Source organism: Gorilla gorilla, chromosome 15, assembly GCF_029281585.2.
Source record: "Gorilla gorilla gorilla isolate KB3781 chromosome 15, NHGRI_mGorGor1-v2.1_pri, whole genome shotgun sequence".
Taxonomy (NCBI): Eukaryota; Metazoa; Chordata; class Mammalia; order Primates; family Hominidae; genus Gorilla; species Gorilla gorilla.
Genome location: NC_073239.2, coordinates 77,998,513 through 78,015,900, shown reverse-complemented (window position 1 = coordinate 78,015,900; position 17,388 = coordinate 77,998,513). Strand labels below are relative to the sequence as shown.

At 40.7% G+C, this 17,388-nt stretch overlaps 1 protein-coding gene across 1 annotated transcript in view; it reads right to left on the bottom strand.

Moving 5' to 3' along the window:
• Window positions 1-337: 337 nt before the first annotated feature.
• The window catches only part of SLC38A6 (solute carrier family 38 member 6), a 97,984-nt gene continuing 80,933 nt past the window's right edge, over window positions 338-17,388 (bottom strand). Inside the window, exons 16-17 of the mRNA XM_055361790.2 lie at window positions 5,115-5,232; window positions 338-495 (exon numbers count right to left, since the gene is read on the bottom strand). Coding sequence (XP_055217765.2) covers window positions 338-495; window positions 5,115-5,232 — 276 coding nt within the window. The remainder of the gene's footprint in view (window positions 496-5,114; window positions 5,233-17,388) is intronic.

Sequence of the window (17,388 nt, the reverse complement as noted above, 5' to 3'; positions counted from 1 at the left end):
CTCACCTTCTAAGAAAAGGAAATACCCTGGAGTAGCACTAGGGTACCCAGGTGGGTTCACATGATAGGGAGGGACACCGGTAGCAGGGAGCCACTTCCAGTGACAGATTTTCTTGCCTTTGTCACTAAAACCTCCTGTTGGCATCTAAGCCTGGATATCCATCAGGGTCCCAACAAGAAACAGATGACTTCCCAAAAGGAAAGCCTACCAGAAGGACTTACACACTGTAATAAGCAACATTTAGGGAAATCCCCATGGAATAGTAAGTACCGCTGTATTAGTTTGCTAGAACTGCCACAACAAAATACCACAAACTGGGTGGTTTAAACAACATCATTTATTTGCTCACAGTTCTGGAGGTTGGGAGGTGCAAGATCAAGGTGTGGACAGGTTTGGTTCTCCTGAGGCCTCTTCCCTTGGCTTGTGAACAGTTGTCTTCTTGCTGTGTCCTTATGTGGCCTTTCCTCTGGGTGCACATCTCCATGGTATCTCTTCCTTTTCTTACAAGAACACCAGTCACATTGAATTAGGGCTTAATGCCCTCATTTTAATTTAATTACTTCTTTAAAGACCCTATCTCCAAATACAGTTGCATTCTGAGGTCCTGGGGATTGGGGCCTCAACCTATGAATTTGGGGTTGGAACACAATTGAGTGCATAACAGCTAATAGCAATGAGGGGGGCTACCACCCTATGACTGAAGGGGCAAGAGGAGGTGGAGGTTTCCAGAACCCACAACCTGGCAAGCATGGCTACACATGGGGAGGGCCACCTGAGGTGTAGTCTACCCACAGTGGCCTGGCAGGCAGGGAGGAGGCAGCAGACACCTTGACCTCACTTTCCTCCCTCTGTAGGCTCCTACTGGTGCCGCTCTCTGGCTGAACCCAACAGGAAGCCAGGGGCAAGGGAATCCATTGCTACAGTCCACTAGGTGAACCTCTGGGCTCAGAGCAGGAGGAAATGGTAGAGGGCCAAGCTCAAACTATTTGGTGTGGCTTGCAAACCAAACTCTTAAGTTCTCCTCTGAAGTGATGGTGATTTATGAGAGGCACATTTGATTGCCAGGTTTTTTCAATTATTCCTGGATACGTTCAAAGGTGAGAGGACACGGAGAAAACACTGTGTCTATAGGGTCATTCTGAGGAAACATTGTAATAAAACAGCCTTTAGAGATGACTTCCCTAAGGCTAGGGTCAGGAGTCCCTTCCACAGGGCTCCAGTGGACAGCAGAGAAGGCCCCTGTCCTGGAGTGCAGGCAGAGGCAGCTGCATGGACAGAGGCCCAGAGGCATGATCCCTGCAGTCATGAGAAGGATGTGGCATAGTGACTAGAAAGGGCCTTGAGGAGAGGGGTAAAAACCTAGGGCAGGCCTGACCCTTCTCTACTTTCATCTGAGCAACGTGGAAGGCACCTACAGGCGTCTGCAGGTGAGTCTCTGCTTCAGTCAAGCAAACAGGAATTAAACTACAATGCTACTACAGGGTAATGAATGCTGCAGAAGCACACTGAAGGGGCACCTAAGCTCGGCATGAGAGCCCAGCAAAGGGTTCTGGGAGTGAGTACTCCTCTTGGAGGAAAAGTAAGAGGTGGCCAATGAAAAGGAGTGTGCCCTTCACTTGACTAAAACAGAGACTCATGGAACAAGAAAACCCATTTGCAGAGACCCATCATGGCAACAGGTCTTGGTACAAGTTAAAAAACAAAATCAAAGCAGTCAACAGGATTAAAGACATTCTCTGAATTTCCGGTGAGTAAGTAGGCTCACTGGAGCTGTGACAGGCAGACCAGTTTTACGGTTTCAGCCGCATGACAGAAGACAACAGCAGGGGATAGGGGTGGTTATCCAAAGATCTCAAACTTTTCAGTATGTTTTAGGTGAGGGTGGTGTGGGGGTGCTAATATTCATCCATCCATTGACGCACACTTTGGGGGACACTGTGTTAGGAAGTGTGGGGATGCAGAAAAGCAGAGGTGATGGTCACTGCCCTGCAGTTATTTACAGCCAGGCACCTGGGACTACACATAAACACGAGGCACTACAGCACTGCTGTGCACTCCCATGTGGCATCTTCCTGAGGCACAGCCTGTCTCTCCCATGTTACCGATACCACGTTCCACAGAAAATGTAGTACTACACAGCCTACCCCAGTGGTTCAGAACCTACGCTTGGAATCAGGATTCCATCCTGACTTTTAAAAGTTTGACGCCGGATACATTATTTAACCTCTCTGAACCTGTCTTGTCATCTGTAAAAGAGAAATAATAACGCCTTCCCTTTGGAACTGTGAGGGTAAAATGAGCTAGTCGCACAAATTAAGTACTCAGTAACAAAAGTACTTAGGGATTCAGGAGAGAAATTTTTTTTTGAGACAGAGTCTCGCTCTGTCGCCCAGGCTGGAGTGCAGTGGCGGGTATTGGCTTACTGCAACCTCTGCCTCCCGGGTTCAAGCGATTCTCCTGCCTCCACCTCCTGAGTAGCTGGGATTACAGGCACCCACCACTACGCCTAGCTAATTTTTGTATTTTTATTAGAGACGGGGTTTCACCATGTTGGTCAGGCTGGTCTCGAACTTCTGACCTCTGGTGATCTACCCACCTCAGCCCCTGCTGTGGGATGGGTAGTCAGGAAAGGCTTCATGGAACATGACTTACGCTGGACCTGGGAAGATGGGTCTGGGATTTCTATGAGTGATGAGCAAAAGGACGGGTCAAGCAATGACCCAAAGCACTGGTCAAACTAGAGTAATTCCTGTGGTCTCTGGGCCCAGATCCTTGTCCAATTTACCTTGGTTTCCATTCTTCAATCAAACTTCCTGGCTCAGACAACACCCCATCTATGGCCCCTGCTTCCAGGTCTGGCTAATTCCTCTCCTGCTCAAAACCCCTATGATTTGCTACTTGCCATGTGGCCCTCTAATTCCATCCCAAGGCTCCAGAGGTGCAGATCTGCAAACCAGCATGATTAGCCACCATTGCTGGCTTCCCATTCAGCATATAAATCTAGTGCCTGGGATTACCTCATGCCAGAAAACCGAAATCCAAGTCAGATGGTTAAGGCATTAATAGCAGTGAGTGTTGTAAAGACTCAACAATGTGAACCTTCCCAAAATGAACCATCCTGACCTCCCTCGCGCTGACAATGCGTGTGTGACATCATGTGTAAATGAGCCTTAAATTTGAACCAGGTGCCGAGAGCTGTCTGGCGTCTCCTGGCTGCTGTATTAACCACTAACATGCACAGGGGGATTCTGAGGCAGTAAAACGGAGCGAAACCAACAGCAGTGACCAGGGCCCGGTGCAGCAGCTGTAGCAGAGAACATTCAAATCACACCCACCCGACTGGGCCTGGGCCCCCGGGTCCTGTAAAGCGTATTTCCAGAGGGCTGGGGAGCCTAGGGAATTTGGCTGCCTTCACGCAGAGACAAAAGCTCCCCATGCAAATCAAACCACTTCGACTTGCTTCCCAGACTTGATTCTGAGCTGTTTTGATTTGCATCCATGAGGGTAGAACTCAAGTTCAGACTGAAGCTGCAGTTGGTAAGAACCAAAACCTATTGCATGCAGGTACAGGCAGTGTAAGATATATTTCTGGAAGGCAATTTGCAAAGGAGAGAGTCAGCTCCAAATTCTCAGGTGCTATGATTTTCACCAGGCTGGGACCTGGAGAAAAAAGTGTGCCTTTGTCCATTTGGCATCACAGAGTCCCTCAGCTGAGCCTCTCCCCACAATAGGTCACATAACACGCCAGCTCTAAATAACACGAAATCAAATTTGGAGGGATGGAATTAGGTGTGTATAGTGGGTGGGTGTCCTTATCATTGTTAGTCATAGGTATGAGAAAGTAGATGAAGAAGAGTAAAAGCGAGTTAGGAAGAAATAGTTCTTTAAAAAATTAAGCCTGCATAAAATTAACAGGTTATGTTGTTGTTGTTGTTATTGCCTTTTAATGCTTATTGTTCATGGTGCCCAATCTCAGGTTATTAACAGCTTGGCCATGTTAAAACCTGTATCCTGATCATCACTAGCAGGCCTACAGCAGAGACTGGAGACAGTGAGGATAAGAAAGAGGTGTACCAAGTGATCCTCTCTTGCTGGGGACTGTTCTAGAAGCTCTACACATGCTGGGGAAAGGAGCAGAAGCCAAAGAGAGGTGAAACTCCCATTCCATGGATCCCATAGGATTTCAGCCTCAAAGAAATCCTTTGTTATTCAGGGCGCACTCTTAAACCATCAACACTCACCAAGTATACTGCACTGTACCATGAAGTCTCTGAGGTGGGTGGGTAAAGTAGGGATGGGAGGCAGGTTCTGGATGGAGGATACAAAGGAGTTGGCAGATGTGGAACCTTTCCTAAAGGCTGTCACAGGGTGGTTAGACATAAAAATATACAAGAATTTGTATATTTTATCATTTAGAGAAATTAAATGTAGCATCAAGATGTTAAGCATAGGTTTCCTGAGTAATGGAGCAGTTACATTAAGTCATAGTCAGGTAAGTCCTTCTGGAGGAGGTTGAGTGTGGAAATAGGTTTTGAGAGAGAAGAAATGCTTTGGAGGGGAAAGAGAAAAACAACATGAATGGTTTGTACAAAAGTTTGGAGGCAGGAGGCTGGGCACAGTGGCTCACACCTGTAATCCCAGCACTCTGGGAGGCTGAGGTGGGTAGATCACCAGAGGTCAGAAGTTCGAGACCAGCCTGACCAACATGGTGAAACCCCGTCTCTAATAAAAATACAAAAATTAGCTAGGCGTAGTGGTGGGTGCCTGTAATCCCAGCTACTCAGGAGGTGGAGGCAGGAGAATCGCTTGAACCCGGGAGGCAGAGGTTGCAGTAAGCCAATACCCGTCACTGCACTCCAGCCTGGGCGACAGAGCGAGACTCTGTCTCAAAAAAAAAAAAAAAAAAAAGTTTGGAGGCAGGAACTCATAGGAAGTCTCTTAAGATGCCAGAGGTCTTGACCTGGCTCAGTGGCTCATGCCTGTAATCCCAGAATTTTGGGAGGCCAAAGTGGGCGGATTGCTTGAGCTCAGGAGTTCGAGACTAGCCTGGGCAACATGGTGAAACCCTGTCTCTACAAAAAGTACAAAAATTAGCTGGGCGTGGTGGTGCATACCTGTAGTCCCAGCTACTCTGGAGGCTGAGGTGGGAGGATTGCTTGAGTCCAGGAGGCAGAGGTTGCAGTGAGCTGAGATCACACCACTGCACACCAACCTGTGCGACAGAATGAGACCCTGTCTCAAAAAAATAAATAAATAAATAAAATAAAAAATAAAAATAAATTAAATAATTAAAAAAAAAGATGCCAGAGGTCTTAATAGGATCTGAGGGCATGAGGAATTTTCCAAAACTCCAGAAAAAGTTCCTCATATGCCCAGGAGCTGAGACTTAAGAACAAATCAAGTGTGGTTTTTAGATAACTAGCCCTTGAAGGCCTAAAGCGCTTCTTTTTAGCTTTTGGAAGACAACGATGGCACTAGTCCAATGCAGAGAGGCAATTAATCTTTCTCTACCACTTCTACTTGATGTAAAGTCCAAGCTCAGCCTGGGTCCAGCATTCTCTACATCAGGATCCTACCCTTCAGCTTTACTTCTCAAATTGCTATTACATCTGTGCTCCTGGCAAAATTTTTACTTGTCATCTCCAAAGTATACCTTGTATTTTCCTGTACATGTTGTTAGTATTTTCTTTCCAAACAGGAGTATCTTCCTTTCATTCTCATTTCTACTTTGGTTATCCTTCAATTTTACTTCAGTTGTTGCTTTCTTCACAAAGTCTTCCCCACTTACCCAGAAGGCAGTGAACCCCACCTCTATGAGCTTATCCAGCAGAGCTTTTAATGTTCATATTACTCACCAAGATATGTCATTCTTTCAACAAGCACGCACAGATGGCCTCATGTGCATGTGGCACATGCAACAGCCACACCCTGCGCTTCAGAGTATTACCATCCCAGGTATTGTATAGAGGTCACCTCCACTGGATTGTAAGTTCCAGTAGTTTACCAACTAAAGAAAAATACTGTACCTACCTAACAATGCTTTGTGACAGGGAAAATCATCTATTCACAAATGAGGCTGGAAATATAATTTGAGAATTTGCTCTCGCCAGAATAAAGTTCTAGATTGCTACAGTAGGGCTCTCTGATTTATTAAAAGCAAATTACTTTTTGTTTTACTATAGAAGTAACAACATTATGAAATGTTTAAGTAACTGAATGTGGGAGTGATTAGACATCTTTTGGAAGAGTTGAGTAGAAAAAAAAATTGAGGAAAGCCATTTTACACTGAAATTAAAATGTATGAATGCAAGTCTATTTATGTAGTCTCGTGAGCTAATAAATTGAGAACCATTCTGGATGAATGAAAGCAAAGAATTTATTTGAATGCAAATGAATGACAAATCTTTAGACAAAGACAAGGAGAGGCTCCAAGTATTTTGCTTCCCTGTGAAATGTAAATATTATTACGGTATAATCCTTACTGACTTTTGATATATCATATAAACTTAGGAAGTTATATAGTAAAAATGCCCTGTTTTTTTTTTCTGAATTCTGAAGTGTTGACAAAAATTTTGCAAATTTGTAAACCAGAACTTATTTAGATATTTTTCGCTCCCAAAGGTTAGGATTAGTAATGACTGGGGAAAGAATCAACTAAGTCATCAATGAATTTTGTAATCAAGATCTGTTTTTGTATCTACTTCTTTCCACCTATAAGATAACTGAAGTCAATGAGCATTAGAAGTGAAGAAATCTTTACTGAATTTTTGAATACAGACTGGTTATTTAGACTGGTAGTTTCCAAGTGTTGGTCTATGAGAAAGTTTTCACTGGTCTTTGATGAGATAAATAACTATGTAGCAAGTTTTTCACAAAGGTTATTATAACCTTCCTTAATTTTTTATATTGAAGGTGGCAAGTTTAATATCCTTAATCAATTTATAAAATAAAAAGTTTGCAATCTTATCAATGTCCCAAGATTCATTTTGACGTTCTAAAGTTCCAAAAGAAATCTCAAATCTGGGAAACACTGACTTAGACTACTGATGGTCTAAGCTATATTTGGATTTTTAAAAATTGTGTTTGTAGAAAGTCACAGAACACAGAAATGGATTTCTGAGATTGTTTCATAAGACATCCAAGTTTTCTCAGTCTAGTTGACAACTACTGGAACACATTCCTGCTCTACTTGAAGACCCATATACCTTTCCTTTGTCCAGAATTTCCTCTGAAATACTTAACAAAGGAGAAACAACAGTGCTGTGGCAATGAACCATGACTCAAGAGGACACAAGGCCGGCCAAAATACTGTCTGGCTGGTGTAACAGAACAGATTTAGGTGCCACATTTTAAATGAATAAAGCAGCCTTCAACACAGTCAATATTGACTATGTATCTGCTATGAGCAGAACCTTTTTGTAGAAAAAAACTCCAACAGTTGGATACACTTTATTTACATGGTAATTAAGCACATAGCCTTTATAGTCAAACTTCAGTTTCTATTCTTAGGATGGCATCTTAAGGATGTATAACCTTGAACAAGTCATTTAACCTTACAGTCTCTCTAAACTTTAATTTCTAATCTATTAAATGGGGAATATAACTGTGCTTACCTCAGATTACATGAGAATGTGCTTGGCATAGAACCTGGTCTATACACAGAAGTGCCAGCTCAGTAGTGTCATAGTATTTTATGAGACTAATGATCTTCCATTCATTTAAAATATGAAACTTTCTCAGATTTTAGCAGGTTGGAGAACTGGGTAAGAAAACCAGGGAATTATAAAATTTGTTTCTACTCTTTTTCCATGGGAGTGCCCTTCCCTAGAGGCCTCACTCCCTCTGATTCCTACTGCCACCATCTAAGTAGAAGTTGAGTTGAAGGCCGGGTGCGGTGGCTCATGCCTGCAATCCCAGCACTTTGGGAGGCCAAGACGGGCAGATCACCTGAGGTCAGGAGTTCAAGACCAGCCTGATGAACATGGAGAAACCTCGTCTCTACTAAAAATACAAAATTAGCCGGGTGTGGTGGCTCATGCCTGTAATCCCAGCTACTTGGGAGGCTGAGGCAGGAGAATTGCTTGAACCTGGGAGGTGGAGGTTGCAGTGAGCCGAGATCACAGCATTGCACTCCAGTCTGGGCAAGAAAAGCGAAACTCCGTTTCAAAAAAAAAAAAGGAAGTTGAGTGGCTCTGATCCCAAATACACACACACACACACACACACACACACACACAAACAGGTTGATCTATGGCACGTTCTTGGAGCCTGATTTCTGAACTACCAGGCTTTGTTACAGAGAACCTAGCAAGATGACCATAAGGGGAAATGTTAGAAATTCTAGAACTGCTCCAACCTCCAAGATCTACCTCTGTGGAGGTCTGGTCTCTTGTCTTTAAAAAGAGGCATTCCCCTACAAGTACAATTGATGACTAGTAAATAATGAGCCCTTAACGCAATGAAATGACAATATATTGCCAATGAGATGTCAAGGAAAGTTCAATACACTTTGAGAGTTAGGAAAAGTTGGTTCAATCACATCCCTCATATGAGGATCGTCCCACAACCCTCCTGATGTGCCCACGGACTCTGGGAGGACGCAAGCGGCTTACATTTTTTCTTGGCCATCTCTGCCTTTGAATTTCACTTTTTGAGGTTTCTGGATCACCTGGATAGCATAAGGCTGTATGTGTTCTGTCCCATGTGGGTCTAAAGAAGGGTTTACATGCACAATTCTGTTCACACAAGGTATTTTTGTGTCTACTGACTTTATTAGTTTCAGGAGACAGAGACAGGCAAATTAAAACTGAATATTAAACGCTTCTGTTCTTAAAATGCCCGTCAGCCACTTTTCCTCTAGACTCCCACCACTGGGTTAGCACTCTCTGCCTCTTTCCCTTTGCTTTTCTCCAGTTCCCAAATTCACGTTTTCTCTTTTATGCAGAGTGGTTTAGCTATCTCTGTCACTTCCTCTCCTCTTGCCAACCATTTTCATAGGGTCACATTTTTTTTGATTGAGGTGAAATTCACATAACATAAAATGACCCTCTTTGAAGTATACAATTCGCAGGCATTTAGTACACTCACATTGCTGTGCCACTGTATAAGATTTCACTGTTCATACCTAAATGACTTATCAAGATATTCCCGCCCCACCAAAAAAAAAAAGACATTAAGGATATTTCCCTTACTAAGAGAAGTTCTGGTGACAGCTGCATCAAGCAGCTTCTTATCCTTTTGGAGAAAGGGACAACATTTGTGAAAGAAGAAAGAAAGAAAAGAAAGAGAAGGAAGGAAGGAAGGGAGGGAGGGAATAATAGGCTTGTTCACAGAAAGTTCTGTGGACAGAATTGTGTCTCCTCCGACCCCTCAATTCATATTGAGGCCCTAACCCACAAGTATTTCAAGATGGGGTCTTTGGGAGATGATCAGGGTTAGATTAAGTGATGAGGGTGAGACCCTCATAATGGGATTAGTGGCTTTATAGGAAGAGGAACAGAGATCACTCTTTCTCCACCATGTGAGGACACAAGAAGGCAGCCATCTGCAAGCCAGGAAGAGGCCCTCACCGGGACCAAAATAATTCTAGCCAGCACCATGCTCTTGGACTTCCCAGCTTCCAGAGCTATGAGAAATAAACTTCTGTTAAGCCATCCAATCTATGGTATTTTGTTATAGTAGCCTGAGCTAAAGTAGATGGTGACATTTACAAAAAATAATTTTCAACTTTACTTACTGCTTCATGGAATGTCAGTAACTTACTTTGCAAATTATTCAGCAAATATAAATGTATTTACAGTTGACCTTTGAACAATGTGGGGGTCAGAGGTGCCCACCCACCACACAGTTGAAAATCTGTGTACAATTTTTGACTCTCCCACCAAAACTTAACTGCTAATAGCCTACTGTTGACTGTAAGTCCTACCAATAACAGTTGATTAACACACATTTTGTATGTTATTTGTATTATATACTGTTTTCTTACAATAAAGTAAGCTAGAGAAACAAAAATGTCATTAAGAAAATCATAAGAAAGAGAAAACATATTTACTATTAAGTGAAAGTGGATCATGATAAAGGTCTTCATTCTCATTGTCTTCATGTTGAGGAGGCTGAGAAGAAGGCAGGGGAGGGGTTGGTCTTGCCTTCTCGGGGTGGCAGAGGCAGAAAAAAATCCCCATATAAGTGGACCCACACAGTTAGAAAACCCATGTTGTTCTAAAGTTAACTGTATATTTACATATAAATATAATTTATATGTGAGTCACAAAATAAATATGACCAAATGCTAAGTTTCAGTGGTGGGTATATGGGCATATTATTTCAACTTGCATTCATGTTTAAAATTTTTCATCATAAAAAGATGGTAAAGAACTTACAGAGGAGAGCCTTTCCATTTAGCTAATTTATACTTAATTATTCAAACAAACCAAATTTGATAATTGATCCAAGGATTAGTTGGCCTTTCTGAGTTAATGATAATACAGGATCCTGGAAGAACAATATAAATGAATGGTCTGCTATGGGTTAAATGTTTGTTCCCCCCAAAACTCACGTTGAAATTTAATTGCCAATGTAATGGTATTGGGAGACGGAGCCTTTAAGAGGTGATTAGGCCATGAGGGCTCCACCTTCCTCGGTAGGTTTAATATCATAATAAAAGTGATTTCAGAAGAAAACATCTGCAAACTACCCATCTGAAGTGGGATTAAGAATCAGAATATATGAGGAACTCAAACAACTCCACTGGAAAAAATATAATAATCCAATCAAAAAATGGGCAAAATATTTGAATAGACATTTCTCAAAAGAGGACAAACAAATGGCTAACAGACATATGAAAAGGTGCTCAACATCACTGATCATCAGAGAAATGCAAATCAAAATTGCCATATCATCTCACCCCAATAAAAATGGCTTTTATAAAAAATACAGATAATAATAAATGCCAGAGAGGATGTGGAGAAAAGGGGAAAGGGGACCTTTATGCACTGTTGGGGGGAATGTAAATTAGTACAACCACTGTAGAGAACAGTTTGGAGGTTCCTCAAAAAACTAAAAATAGAGCTACCATATGGTCCAGCAATCCCACTGCTGAGTATATACCCAAAAGAAAGGAAATAGGTATACTGAAGAGCTATCTGCACTCCCATGTTTGTTGCAGTACTGTTCATAATAGCCAAGATTTGGAAGTAACCTAAGTGTCCATCAAGAGATGAACGAATAAAGAAAATGTGGAACATATACACAACGGAGTGCTATTCAGCCATAAAAAGAATGAGATCTTTTCATTTGCAACAACACGGATGGAACTGGAGACCATTATGTTAAGTGAAATAAACCAGACACAGAAAGACAAACATCAAATGTTCTCACTTATTTGTGGGATCTAAAAATCAAAACAGTTGAATTCATGGACATACAGAGCAGAAGGATGGTTACCAGAGGCTGACAAGGGTTGTGGGGTAGTAGGGGCGGGGTGAAAATGGTAAATGAGCACAAAAAAATAGAAAATATGAGTAAGACCTACTATTTGATAGCATAACAGGATGACTATAGTCAATAATTACTTAATCGCACATTTAAAAATAACTAAGAGTATAATTGGATTGTTTGTAACACAAAGGATAAATGCTTGAGGGGATGGATACCCCATTCTCCATGGTGTGACTGTTTCACATTGCATGTCTGTATCGAAACATGTCATGTACTCCATAAATATATACACTTACTATGTACTCACAAAAATTAAAAATAAAAATAATAAAAATAAAATAAAATAAAAGTGCCTTTGGAAGTGGGCTTTCTCTTTTCGCTTATCTGTCATTTGAGGAACAGTATTCCTCCCCTCCAGAGGGTGGAACATTCAAAGGCCATCTTGGGAGTGGAGACAAGGCCCTCACCAGACACCAAACGCGCTGGTACCTTGATATTGGATTTCCCAGGCTCCAGCAACACAAAATAGACTAAGCATCTCGCCTAAGAACATCACACACAATCACACCCTTTCCTGGAAACAGCAAACATGCAAAGGGGACAATTCTCACATGGGACTCATCAGAAACGCCACTCATGGGAAAACTCCCTAAATACACAAGATTTAACAAATATTTACTGAGCACCAATTACTGTGAGAGATGCTAATATGTAATGCCATAGTTCCTGTCTTTGGGTTAATTACAACTGAGTCAGAGAGGTAAAGTATTTAAATGTGAAAAGCTAAATAACAACACAAAATTGAAAGGGTAATTCCTACATAGTTGTTGTAAATATAGATCAGTATATCTTTTCTTTTCTTTTTTTTTTTTTTTTTTTTGAGACAGGATTTTGCTCTGTCACCCAGGCTACAGTGCAGTAGAGCAATCACAACTCACTGCAGCCTCAGCCTCCCTGGGATCATGTAATCCTCCCACCTCAGCCTCGCAAGTAGCTCGGACTATGGCCACACACCACCACACCTGGCTAATTTTTGTATTTTTTGTAGAGAGAGGGATTTGCCATGTTGCCCAGGCTGGTCTTGAATTTCTGGGCTCGAGTGATCCACTCACCTCAGCCTCCCAAAGTACTGTGATTACAGGCATGAGCCACTGTGCCCAGCCAATAAAATCTTTAATGAAGGTCAATGTAGTAATACCTACCAAAATTAAAAATGCACATGCCCTTTGACCCAGAATTCCAGTTAAATTGATAGAAATATATACTACAGATATATTAATATATGTGCTAAATGACATATATATATACAAAGATAACATTTGAAGCATTATATAAATTTGCAACATTTGAAAATAAAAAAATCCCTCAATATGCATTGATAGGAAACTAGCTAATTAAATTATGGTCTATGCATTAATAGAATACTATGCAGCTGTTAAAATATTTAGGGAGTTTTGTGTATACTGATACAAAATAATCTCCAAAACATAATGCTAAATCAAAAATAGACAAGCGGGACAACATCCAACAGAAGAGATTCTGCACAGCAAAAGAAATAATCAACAGAATAAAAATCTTAAGGAGAGAGAAAATATTTGCAAACCGCATATCTGATAAGGGGTTAATATACAAAATATAGAAGGAACTACAACAACTCGGTAACAAAAAAATTAAATTTTAAAATGGGCAAAGGACATGAAAGAAATTTCCCCAAAGACATACAAATGACCAGCCATTATATGAAGATGCTCAACATCACTACTTATCAGGGAAATGCAAAACAAAACCACAATGAGATATTGCCTCACACCTGTTAGGATGATCATTATCAAAATAACAAAAAACAAATGCTGGCAAGGATATGGAGAAATTGGAACCCTCGTGCACTGTTGATAGAAACATAAAATAGTGCAGCCATTAAGGAAACCAGTATAGAGATTCTTCAAAAAATTTAAAATAGAACTACCGTATGATACAGCAATCTCACTTCTGGATATTTAAACAAAATGATTGAAAACAGAATCTTGGAAGAGATATTTGCACTCCCATGTTTGTTGCTGCATTATCCACAATAGCCAAGAGGTGAAAACAACCTAAATGTCTATTGGCAGATTCATGGATAAAGAAATTGTGGTATACACATACAATGGAATATTATTCAGCCTTAAAGAATGAAGAAAATTCTTCCATGTGCTGCAATATGCATAATACTTGAGGACAATATGCTAAGTGAAACAAGCCAGTCACAAAAGGACAAAATACTACATGATTCCTTGGTACAAGATGGCGAAAGCAGTCAAACTCATAGAAGCAAAAAGTAAAATGGCAGTTGCCAGGGGCTACAGGAACAGGGAAATAGGGAGTTGCTGTTCAATTAGGCACAGAGTTTTAGTCATGCCGGATGAAAAAGTTTTAGGTATCTACCATACAGTGTGCATATAATTAACAACACTATATCGTACACTTACAAGTTTGTTAAGAGGGCAGATTTCATGTTAGGTGTTGTTTATTTTTTGTTTTAGCACAACTAAAAAAAGTCATAATGTTAAGTAAAGAGAAGTCAAAGGGGCAAAGGATTTCATGTTGTATGCCAACATTTGCGGGTGTATATCCGTGTATTCTCCTTGTGTTTGTGTATTCTCTCTCTCTCTCTCTAAGAGAGGCATAGAATATACTGGGAAGAACACAGAAAGTTGTAAAAGTGGTTGCTTCCAAGGAGGAAAACTGGATGCTGGGGATAGAATTGGATGGGAGGGTATTTTTGTAAATTTAAAATCCGTACCATGTGCATATTACCCACTCAAAAACTGAATACAAAATTACAAAAGTAGTTTATGAAAAAAATAGGAAAAATCTTACAAGGTACTAATGGTATACCAAAATAATCATATAGATAATAAGGGGTAGACTGGAGTGGAGAATAAAGTGTTTACAGAAGTGGGATTTGAGCTGGGTGTTGAAGAATGAGAAACATTTGGATAGGTGGAAAATAAGTCACATTCTGGGTATGTACCTGGAAGTGGGAGTAGGGAGAGGAGTAACCATATAGAAGAGGGTAATAAAAGGCAAATCAAGTGCTAGACAGAAAAAACAGTTTAAGGGTATTGTAGAACATACATAAGAAAGGGCTCAAATATAGCTTCGTGGATGAGGCAAGGGAATCTGGGATTAATGGGGGTAGTAGCGAGCCATTATCTGGGATTAATGGGGGTATAGCAGTGAGCCATTATTTGGGATTAATGGGGGTAGTAGTGAGCCATTATAGGTTCTTGAGCAAGAGAGTAATACTATGAAAGCAGGATTCCAAGGAAACCAGAGAACAGTAACAGGCAAAATGGGCTGGAAGACATACATCTGCTAGCAGGTAGATATGGCAATCCGGTAGTTGTGCATTGGAGTCATCTGGGAAGCTCTAAGAAGTATATCGATGCCTGGGTCGTAACCCTCAGAGATTTGGATTTAATTGGTTGGGGTGGAACCTGCATGTGGTAATTTCTGCAAAGTTCCCCAAGTGATGCCAAAGAACAGCCTGAATTGATAATCACTGCAATACTTCAGGCACAAAGAGATGAAGGCTGAGATTTAGATAGGAGTCTGGCAGGAGGCTGGGTCAGCATAAAAGCAAATCTAGGAGGCATTTCAAAGAACTGACATTGTGACAGATTAGAGGTAAAGAGTAGAAGGACACAGTCTGTTAGATTCCTTTATGCATTCATTCAACGAATATTAAGCCACTCCAAAGTACCAGGCACTGTCCTAAGCTCTGAGGATTTGGTTATAAATAAGACAGTTATGTCCCAGTTCTTAAGAAACTTTCAGTCTAGTGGACACAGACAACACATAAACAAGATTTCCAGCAGTGACCTGTATAACAGGGTAAAGTTAAAAGCACTACCATGTGTTGGGGGCCATAAGACGGTCATGACCATAAGACAGGCAGGGCAGACCTCTCTGAGGGGGTGACAGTTGACCCGAGGCTTAAATAAGAAGCCAGGCTTGCAAAGGTCTTTGAAAATTATGTTCTAACTAGGGAAAACAGTAAGTGTGAGGGAACAAGCTTGGTGTGTTCAAGTGGCAGAAAGGCCAGTGTGGCTGGAGGATGAAAGATAGATTGATGTCAGAGAAATAAGTAGGTACAGACAAAATTGAGCCTTGTAGGCCATGGCATGAATTTCATTCTAAGTGAGATGGAAAGCCCTTGGAGGAAATTAAGCAGGGTAGCAACATAATCTGATTTGAATTTTTAAACAACTATTTTGCAGTATGAAAGTGGACTATAGGTAGCAGGAATGGAAGCAAGAAAGCCAGTTGGAATGTTGGATGAAAACAGGGGCTGCTGACAGATATGAGAAAACTGTAGTGAGGAATGGATTTGGACATGTTAAGTTTGAAGTGACTGTGGAGCCCCCAAGCAGAAATGTTCTGAAGCAACTAGAAATACAGAAAACAGATAGGAGTTTAGGCTGTACCCACTGATTTGGGGGTCACTTCCAAGGGAAGTGAGGAAATGCAGGTTAGATGACACTACAGGAATATTAACAACTTCATCCAAAGTATAGATTAATAACAACTCAAGAGAAATACTGATAGCGGTGGGCTGCAGGGCCCTCTGGTTAGTTTTGTCTCATTTAACATTTTTATCTGTGAATGGGATGAAAAAATGTTAAGTATGATGAAGAATGCCACAAAAGCAGGGAATCGTGACTGATGCACTAGAATCAAGATTCAAAAAAAAGATCTCAACTGCTTAAGTGGCGCACTGAAGCTAACAGGATGAAATTTAACACATAGATAACAGATACATATGTATGTATGTATATGTGTACCTATACATATGTGTATATATATATGTGTGTGTGTGCATGTATATTCCCTCATATTTAAAAAATGTAAATCAATAGCACAAGTACAGGGTTCTAGAAACCTGGGTAATTTACCTAAAAAAGGCCTGCAGCTTTTCTGACCACATACTTTATAAGCCAAAAGTGTAATGTCATTGCTAAAAATGCTGATGTAAAGTCAAAATATGTGGATAATATTTACTACAAAACTACAAGAATTACTTTTTCTGGGGAAAAATACATCAGTGGTGAAAATAAATGCATTGGTCAGGATATTTCTAGAATACCGTTTTCTAGTCAGGCTGCTGACTAAATGTCTGAAGCAGAGACGGGAGAAGAGACAACATGGTTGGAAGTTATGTGATTTGAGGGACAGTAAAGTAATAAAAGTGTACGTATATTCAATGCTTAACGGCTTACTTGAGTTTTTCCCAAATATGTAATCTCACTTGAAGGAGAGTTTCCTCTGGTTGAGAGAAAACCCAGTCAAATATTGAGTCTTCAGCAAGTTCAGAGAATAGTAACTTGTCCAAAATTAGAAAGATATAGAAAGAGACAGAAGCTGGGATTCGAACACAGGTAATTTTGACTCCAAAATCTTTTTTTAAAAACATATGTATATATTAAAAATACATGTATAATTTTTCATTTAAGCAATTTCACTTATCAAGTTGGTCTGAAAATGTTCAGTCAGAAAAATAAAAGTTGTATCTGAACTTTTTTCAAGCAAGATGTATGTATGTCTTACATAGTTTCATGACCTTGGGATTAGCTCAACTTCTAGGACATAATATGTGCTAAGAATTTGCTGAATGAATTAGCCAGCCCTTTTGCTTGTGTTGTGTATCTGTCCACTGATGAACACTAGATAAACTATATACACAGTTGACTCTTGAACAACATGGGTTTCAACTGCACGGGTTCACTAACACTTGACTTTTTTCAATCAAATATGGATAAAAAAATATAGTATTTTCAGGATGCAAAATCTGCACATGTTTACACAGGGTTGATATTTTGTATATGTGGTTCTGCAGCAGGACTTGAATGTGCATGGATTTTGGTATATGAGGGAGATCCTGGAGCCAATCCCCCAAGGGATGACTGTACA